The sequence below is a fragment of the Monoraphidium neglectum genome, assembly GCF_000611645.1.
Source record: "Monoraphidium neglectum strain SAG 48.87 unplaced genomic scaffold scaffold02594, whole genome shotgun sequence".
Classification (NCBI taxonomy): Eukaryota; Viridiplantae; Chlorophyta; class Chlorophyceae; order Sphaeropleales; family Selenastraceae; genus Monoraphidium; species Monoraphidium neglectum.
Genome location: NW_014011034.1, coordinates 1 through 8,687, shown reverse-complemented (window position 1 = coordinate 8,687; position 8,687 = coordinate 1). Strand labels below are relative to the sequence as shown.

Below are 8,687 nucleotides of genomic sequence, written 5' to 3'. Positions count from 1 at the left end.
GGCGCGCCCCCTGGCGCCCCCGGCGCGCCGCACCCCCTCGCCGGCGCGGGCGGCAGCGGCTGTGTGCTGGACCGGTGGGCGGAGATGCGGCAGTGCAGCACCGTGTTTGAGCTCGCCGGCCAGGACAGGAAGGGTCTGCTGGCGGATGTGCTGGACCTGCTGACCCACAACGGCTGCGACGTCCTGAGCGCGGCCGTGTGGACGTCCAAGCGCCGCGTCGCTTTTGTGGTCTCCGTTGTGGAGGGCGCCGCGCCCGTCCGCGACGGCGGCAAGATCGCGCGGCTGAAGCAGCTGCTGCTGCAGATGATGGACGCGGGCGGCAACGGGCTGGTGGAGGCGTCGGTGGTGAAGGGGCTCATCCACTACGAGCGGCGGCTGCACCAGCTGATGCTCAAGGAGGAGGAGCGGGACTGGGCGCGCGTGAAGGAGCGCGTGCTGGCAGCGGCGGGCATCCTCGTGCCTGCGGCAGCTTGCGGCACGGACGGCGGCGGCGATGCGTGGCGGTCGGGCGGCGGCGGCGGCGGGAGCTTGGACGGGGGGCAGCAGCAGCAGAAGAGGTGCCAGGTGACGCAGGGGCCGGAGGTTATGTGCGTCACCAGCGAGCCGCCAGAGGCGCCGGCGCCGGCGGGGTGCGCGGACGCGGACGGCATACCCTTGGTGTCGCCCAAGTACAGCCGTCCGCAGGTGGGTTGCCCGGCGCCAGCCTCCGCTTCACAAGCAAGCATGTGTGAGATTGGGAAGCGACGTCCGGCGCCACGACCAGGGCATCGCTTGGCTGGCTGTGTTTGGCGCCATGCTGCCGCTGCATGCTGCCGCACCCGACGCGCTGCAGAGGTGGGGCTGGGCGTGATCACGCCCCAATTCCCCATCCGCAAACCGCGGCGGCCGCTTGCCCCCGCCAACCTGCCCCACCCAGGTCACCATCCAGCACTACGCCCACATGCACTACTGGCTTGTCACCGTGCGCTGCAAAGGTGCGCGACCCGCACCACCTCTTTGTCGAAGAGGTGGTCCCCCAGCCTCATCCGCGCGGCTCGCAGCCACAAGACCCTTGCGTCGCTCCCCCCTCCCCCAACCCCAAGCGTTGTGCCCCCTCCTTGTGACTCCTCTGCACCACATGCGCTGTGAAACCCCCATAGTGACCACTGTTTTGCTGCACGCCCCGAGCGCCCTCCTCCCATCCACACACACACACACACACACACACACACACACACACACGCCACACCCACCTACACCTGCACCCGCACGCCCGCACACACACACAACTCTTTCCTAGACCGCAACAAGCTCCTTTTTGACAGCGTGTGCACCCTTTCGGACCTGAACTACGACGTCTACCACGCGGCAGTGGACTGCGAGGGGGAGGCGTGCGTGCAGCTCTACTACATCCGGCCGCGCTTTGGGGACTTCTTCTGGGACGCAGTCAAGGTGCGGCGGACGGCGGCGCACGCGCGCGGCGCACGCGCGGTCCAACGGGCTGCTTTGCGTGCGTGAGTTTGGCCGGGCGTGTTTGTTGCCTCTGTAAGTCTGCAGCGACCGTCGCTGATGTGAGGGGGTGAATTGGGACGGCCGGGGTCCAGCAAACGTCCGCAGGGAGGGAGGTGTGCAGAAAAGCGGGGTGGCGCAAGGTTTGCCACTTTTAAGACTGACCAGGCGGAGTACGTGCATCGGGCAACCTGCCGCGCCCCGTCGCCCGCAGGCCACCAAGCTGCGGGTGATGCTGGAGAGCGCCATCCAGCGGCGCTTCCCCAAAGGCCTCAAGGTGTGTGTGTGTGTGTGTGTGTGTGTGCGCGCGTGTGTGTGTGTGTGTGTGTGTGTGTGCAAGTGAGGAATCGTGTGCGTGTGGTCGCATGGCCTCTACCCTGACCTGATTGCACGTTCGCCCACACCCCCCGCGGCTGACCCCCGCGGCTGCCCCGCCAGGTGCACGTGGCCCAGACCCACCAGCACTGCCTCGCGGACCTCACGCGCGCCTGGAAGGAGGCCGGCCTCTGGATCACGCGCGCCAAGGTGCGCGGGCGCCCGCCAGCCGGCCCGCGGGTGCGGCCGGCCCCACGCGCCGGCAGCACGCGGGCAACCGCCGCCAGGCCGCCCCTGGCCCCCCGTACCTGAGAGGACCTGTCAAGTGTGCCGCCCTTGATCACCCGTGCGCGCCTCTTCCCACTCATTCCCCACCCCCGACGCGCCGCCCGTCCTGCGTCGCCCGCGGCGCCCGCAGGTGCGGGCGTTTGGCGAGAACGGCCACACCCTGTACGTGATGGACGCCAACGGCCAGCCGCCAGACCCCCGGAAAGTGCAGCAGGCGTGCCAGAACAGCGGCGGGCAGCTGCAGGCCGACCTCACGGGCGGCCTCTCCCCGCCGGGATACATGCTGCCGCCGGGCCTCAAGCCCTCCGCAGCGGCGGCGCAGCAGGTCGCGGGCAGCGTGTCGATACCGCAGGGCGGCGGCGGCGGGCCGGGGGGCGACGGGGCGACGGCCAAGTTCTTTTACACATTCTTGCAGGTGCGGCGCGTATGCGTGTGTGGGGGTGGGGGGGGCAAATTTGCAGTTGATGGGGCGTGGCGACAGAGTGGTTGTGGGTTTAGAGGTTATGGAAGTTGCCATGTGGGGATGCGATGAGGCCTGCACATAGCGGTGCAGTCCGAGCGGGTTCAAGGCAAGCCGAGGCAGGGCCATCGCGGCGTGCCGGTCAACGGTTTTGACCCAGCCCGCCCCCGTCGCGCCCCCCGGCCCGCCCGCAGCGAACGTGGGATGGCAGCCCCAGCAGCATGACCTCAAATTAACCCTGCCTCGCGCGCCAGCCGCGGCGCCTGCCGGCCACCGCGGCGTGCGCGATGATCACGCTGCTTCGGGGGAGGGCGCCGCGCCGCCGCTCTCGTCCAGCCGCTGGCTGCCTGGCGGAACGGCCGGCCGCGGGCGCGCGAAAACGCCGTCGCAGCCCCTTCTTGTACGAGGCTCGCGACGCCCGCGTCGGCCGTGCCTGCGGGCGGCACGGACCCTGCAGGCGGCGGCCGCGGCGGCAAGGAGTCGGCCGGGCGTCGGCCGGGGCGACGCCAGGATGCTTCGGCAACGGTCTGCGCAGATCACGCCGCGCACGTGCGCGGCCATTCGTTAGCAGCGCCCCCTCCCCCCCAATCCACCCCAAACGCACCCATCCTTCTGTACCGCGACGCTGTTACGCCCTGGCAGCCCCTCGCGCGGCCGCAGCCGGCGCGCGTTGGGGCTGCCGGGCAGTTGCACTTGCGTTCTTCCGCCGTTGCTGCTGGCCCGGCTTTGGTTGGGGGCCTCGACAGGCGCGACGGCGGCCCGGCCACACGTCAGGCCCGTCTCGTTGTTTGCAATGTGGTTGCCGTTGCTTGGCGGCGGCCTCACTGACTGGCCGGCCTATGATGGCCCGGGTGCATCGCCAACCCAGCATGTATGCCTGAGTTGCAGCCGCCGCCCCGTGCAAGTGTTGAGCGCCCCGCGCGCTTCGCGCCGCTGCCATGCGGCCGCGCACGCGGGGCGCCCCTGCCCGCCCCCACCAAACTCCGGGCCAAAGCCCTGGCGCACCCTCCCCCCATCGCCGCCGTGGGGGAGCCATTCTAATCACCCTTTGCATTTGATGCAGACTTGCAGGTATTTCTGGGGGCCGTTGGGGCCACACTTCTTGTCCACATCCGGTTCCTTCAAGCACTGTTTCGTTCCTGCCCCAGTCGCATTTTTGCCGCAGCCGCACCACCCTCTTCTTTCGAGCCGCTGCTGGGCCTGTGGCGCCAGCCAAGCTCGGCGGGCCCACCGCCACGGCGGCAACGCACTGACGCCCCAGCCCTGATCACGCGCAGGCAGACCTGAGATTGCGGCAGCGTGCACAGCGCGGCGCGCGGCGCCGCCGCCTCCAGCCCCCTGAGGGCTGACCTGGGGGACCAGAGCCGCGGCGCGCCCATGTAACTTTAGAAGCAGCAGGTTGCGTCCGCAGGGGTGATGTGGCGCGGTATCACCGGCAAGGTGCACATCAGGAACTAGCCCGTGTTGTGCTGTGTGTTGAGGTAGAGCTGCACGTGCACACGGGCGCGGGTGCGGCGTGCTGCAAGCCAGCGTTGTGGGAACGTTGCGAGGCGCGGCTCGATCTCGTGTTGCTTGTGACTGCGGCGCCGCGTGGTGGCATCAGTGCAACATTGTCATGCAGTTGATGTGCATGGGGTTGGATGGGGCAGAGAGGCGGCTGCCAGGGTCGCCTGGCTCGCATGCCTTGCGCCCATGCCACCACTGGCGTCTCCGTGGGCCCACCTGCCCATGTGGTTTGCCCACCTGCACAACTCCCTACAAGTTGTGCTGCCTGACACTGGCATGCCTTGTAATTGCTGTTGCAACCAGGTTATGAACCCTAGCGTCTGTCAAACACGCTTGTTTCTTCGGCGATCTGGTTCCGGCCCGAGATCTGCCTGTGAGAGGCAGGCATCGAAAAATACGTCGTTGAATACCCTAATTCATCTGATTTCACTCTCCAGGGCCAGCGGCTGCCGTGCGAGATTGTGAGACGCGAATAGCGCGCAGCGGAAGCGGCACGCCACTTGCGGTGCCCACATCAGCAGAAGCATGGCAGACATCGAGCAAAAGGTGCGCTGGCGAGCAAGAGCTCATGTGCGTCTGAGCTTAGGCAGGACGAATCAGGACGGGCTGTGGGACGAGTGTCAGCCTGCGCAGCCTGCAGCGTGCCTGGCCGCCCTGCCTCGACGCCTCCTTGCGGCCAGCCGACAGCCCCGCACCTAGGATGCCCGGCACCCAACAGGCACGTGTGGCATGCACTACACTGCTACAGCCTGTATACATGAGAGCACGTGCAGACACACACACTCACACACTGGAATGTATAAGCACGTACACGCGTATACTCATGCTTGCCAAAAGCATGCTCACGCCTGACACGCCCAAAACACACACACACACACACACACACACACACACACACACATACACACACACACACACACACATGCACGCACGCACGCACGCACGCACGCACGCACGCACACCCCGGCCCCCCTCCAGCCGCTGCTGGACCTGGAGCACGGCGCCGAGGAGGAGTGGGACCGTGTGGACGCGCTGCCGCGCGACATCCCCACCATCACGGTGCAGCAGCTGATCAGGCAGGACCCAGATCACGTGCTGCACAACATCAAGGCCGGCGTGGTCAAGGTGGGGTTGTTGCATTGCAGTGCAACAGGGTGGGGTGGGGTGCGGTGGTGGGAGTTGGGGTGGGGGGTCCTTGCAGGGGGGGACTGTGCACTTGGCGTGGGGGCAGGTGCGTGGGAGAGCGCTCGATAGTGAACCGTGCAGGCTCTGGGGCAGGCCAGGTCGTGGGTTGGTTGCCGAGGCGGATGGCAGACGGCCGTGCAGGGACGGCGCGGCGCGGGCGGCGCGGCGGACCCGCCGCGGGCGCTGCGGGGATCGCCGCGGGTGCAGCGGGGCGCGCGGCGAGGGGCGGTGCCGGCCCTGCGCGCGTGGGGCGCTGGGCAGGCGCGCAGGTCGCGCGGACCTCCGGCATGCCCCAGCGCGCGCCGCCACGTCGCACGCGCTCGCGGCCGCGCTCCCGCTCCAAGCCCGCCGCGAGCGCGCACCGCGTCGCGCCCCCGCACGCCCCCTCTTCTCCGCAGCTCGGGGAGTTCAAGGTGCCGGACACTGTCCTGCTGCGGGCCCTGGACGACAGGCCCATGATTACGATGGGGGCAGACAGCGCGCACATAGACTACGAGGCCGCCTGGAGGGCGCGGCTGACAAAGCTGACGGGGCAGCCCGCGGCCAGGAGCGGCAAGCGGCCGGGCGCAGGTGCGCGGGCGCGGGCGCGGTGGAGATCCTGTTTCGACGTGGGGCCGACTCCCCGCGCGGCGGAGCGGCCGCGGCGGCTCGTGCCGCGAGCTGCATTTCAGCAGTCGGTCTCGAGTCGCCGAGAGCGTGCGCGCGCGCCGTCCGTCCTCGCCTTTGCCGTCAACCCTGCAGGCTGGTCGCGCATGGTGACCGCGGAGGCGTTTGTGGTGCGGATCCGCCACGCGGCGCGGCCGGACGAGGAGGGGCTTATCCGGCCGCTGCTGATGCGGTGGCAGGCGGGGGGCTGCCACTACTCGGTGTTCGGCCTGCCGGCGGTGCACGCGGTGCTGCAGTTCAAATGGGACACGTGAGCGCGGCGCCCTGTGTGCGCGTGCACGTGCATCGACACCCTCCGTCGGCTTGGCGCGTTGCTCGCTCGGCGCGGCGAATCGGGGTGGGGTTGCAACTCGACCCTGCAGACGGCGGGATGATCAGGGACGCCGTTGGGCCTGGCGCAGTCACAGTCTGTCACGACCTTGGAGGCGTGCATCATATCGGAGGCCATCACAGCCATTGGGGCCCTACAGGACGCATGCTTGCTCCAGGAGGCCCCCCTTCGACGGGCGCTCTCAGCAAGCCTACGGCTCTTGAAGGGGCCTGACCGTCCCCTCCCCGGCTCTCGGTCCCTGTCCTCATTTCCCGCAGCTTCTGCGGCCGCGCCCTGATGGCCGAGCTGGTGTTCTTCCTGACGTGGCTCGTCAGCTTCTCGGTCTTCATGCTGCTCTGGCAGGTGGGATGACGGCGTTGGGGGTGGGGGCCTGCGTCAGCGCTGGCCGGTGGTGGCACGAGGCTGGCATGCGCGGGGGTGACAATCACCGTGACTAGGGCCTAGTCACTGGGGTCGGGCCTCCTGGTGGCTTGAGAGTCTAGAGAGTTTCATCGGCGCTCGAGCGTCACCCGGGCTGTGGCCGTTGGCTGTCACCTGCCGCCGCCCCTCTGCTCACCGGACGCCCCGCGTGCCGGCATCCCTGCGCCGCCCTGACTCCTGTCACGCCTGTGCTTCTTGCCTACATCCCCACCTCCCCCACTCCCCCTGTCTCAACCCCCCAACCAACCCCTTACCGCCCACCTCCACGCCACGCAACCCAGTCCCAGATCTTCTCTCAACCAACCCCGTACCTCCACCCCCCTCTCCACACTCTCCAGCTCCGCGCCTGCGCGCGAAACCCCACTCCCACACTCACACTGTCAAAGCCCCGCCCTGGCCCTTGTTCCCGCACACCCGACGCCCCGCACCCGTCCAGGATGAGGACATGACCCTGAGCCTGCCCCAGCTTTGGAACACGCCCACCGGCAAGGTGAATTGCGGCGGGGCAGCGCCAGCACGGCTGGCAGCGCATCCCCGGGCATCTGCCGCGAGGGCCACGGCTGCAGCAGCTCGCTGCGCTCACATCGCCGCCGCCCTTGTGCCGGCGCTTGCCCGTGACGAGCCCCACGCTCCACGCTCCACGCCGCCGTGCGGCCGGTTCCTGCAGCCGCCTGCGTGCGCCGGCCCCTGATCAGCCCACGCACCCGCGCACTAGCAACGCGCCCCGACCAGGCCACATTTCCTGTCCTGAATTGCATCGCAACTGGCTTCGCTCTCGCCCACCAAGCCGGACGCCCATGCCACGTGTCCCCGCCCAGCCCCTCAAAATCCCCTCCCCCACCCTTTTCCCCTCCATATCGTTTTCATCGCTCCCCCCCCCCACACACACACACACAAACACAAAATCCCCGACAAAGGTGACCATTGTGTCAGAGCTGGTGGCACTGGTGGCCATGACCCCATTCCTGATAGTGGAGTGGTCAACACTCAGCGCATACCTGCGTGAGCGATTTGGGGGTGTCTGCGGCTTGGGACAGGGAGGGGGTGCCAAATCAGGTTCTGTTTTTGAGAGCAGCCGTTGCGGAGCCATCATGCCGAGTCACGATCCCCTGGACACGGCGCCGCGCACGCGCCTGGGCGGGTGCACACACGGGCAGCGGTGGCCCCCTGCCGACGCCACGCCACTCCTGGCGGGCGCGAGTGCTTCCCTCGTGTCTTTTGCGCGCCGCCCAACGACCATTTTCGGCCTCTGCCGGTCTCAATGTGCACTCGCTGCATCCCGGCGCTGCAGTGGGGTGGTTCAACGTTTGGAACACGGTGGACCTACTCACGTACGGCATGCAGGTGCTCATGTGTTTGTGGACGTGTTTGTGTGCGTGCGTGTGAAGCTGCACAGTCCCTCTCTCTGTGTGTGTGTGTGTGTGTGTGTGTGTGTGTGTGTGTGTGTGTGTGTGCATGCGCGTCGCGTGTGTGCGTTTTCGTTTCTGTGTGTGTGTGCGTGCGCGCGCGCGCGTGTGTGTGTGTGTGTGTGTGTGTGTGTGTGTGGTGCACACACACGTTTGTGTGCATGTGTGCCCGCGGCCACCTCCACCGACCGCGCGCGCCCCACCGTCCCCACCCGGCCCCCAGATCACAATCTCCGTGCTGCACCTGGGGCGCGCCTCCCCCGACTGGTTCAACGAGCTTGTGGCGCTGCAGTGCGTTCTGCTGTTCTTCCGCCTCAACTACTTCAGCAGGCTGTTCGCCAACAAGTTCTCATTCCTGGACTCGCTGAAGCAGGTGGGGGCCACGGCTGTTGCGTGCGTGTGCATGTGTGTGCGTGCGTGGTATTGCATTTGTGTGTGTGTGTGTTTGTGTGTGTTAGTGCGTGTGGGCGTGTGCGAGTGTGTGTGTGTGTGTGTGCGCGCGCGAGAGAGAGAGAGAGAGAGAGAGAGAGTGTGTGTGTGTGTGTGTGTGTGTGTGTGTGTGTGTGTGTGTGTGTGTGTGTGCGTGCTAATCCTCCCCACCCCCACCCATCCCCACCCCCAC

The 8,687-nt window shown here is 67.8% G+C and overlaps 2 protein-coding genes across 2 annotated transcripts; both read left to right on the top strand.

Moving 5' to 3' along the window:
- Positions 1-84: 84 nt before the first annotated feature.
- Positions 85-2,787, top strand: MNEG_11109 (hypothetical protein; the record flags this gene model as incomplete). Its single annotated transcript, XM_014040420.1, has 7 exons — positions 85-684; positions 917-974; positions 1,280-1,431; positions 1,703-1,765; positions 1,927-2,013; positions 2,222-2,506; positions 2,746-2,787. 7 exons carry the CDS (start codon positions 85-87, stop codon positions 2,785-2,787), a joined length of 1,287 nt encoding a protein of 428 aa, XP_013895874.1.
- Positions 2,788-4,582: 1,795 nt separating this feature from the next.
- MNEG_11108 (hypothetical protein) lies at positions 4,583-7,350 on the top strand (the record flags this gene model as incomplete). Its single annotated transcript, XM_014040419.1, has 7 exons — positions 4,583-4,603; positions 5,036-5,182; positions 5,341-5,812; positions 5,984-6,158; positions 6,497-6,581; positions 7,096-7,149; positions 7,327-7,350. 7 exons carry the CDS (start codon positions 4,583-4,585, stop codon positions 7,348-7,350), a joined length of 978 nt encoding a protein of 325 aa, XP_013895873.1.
- Positions 7,351-8,687: the final 1,337 nt, after the last annotated feature.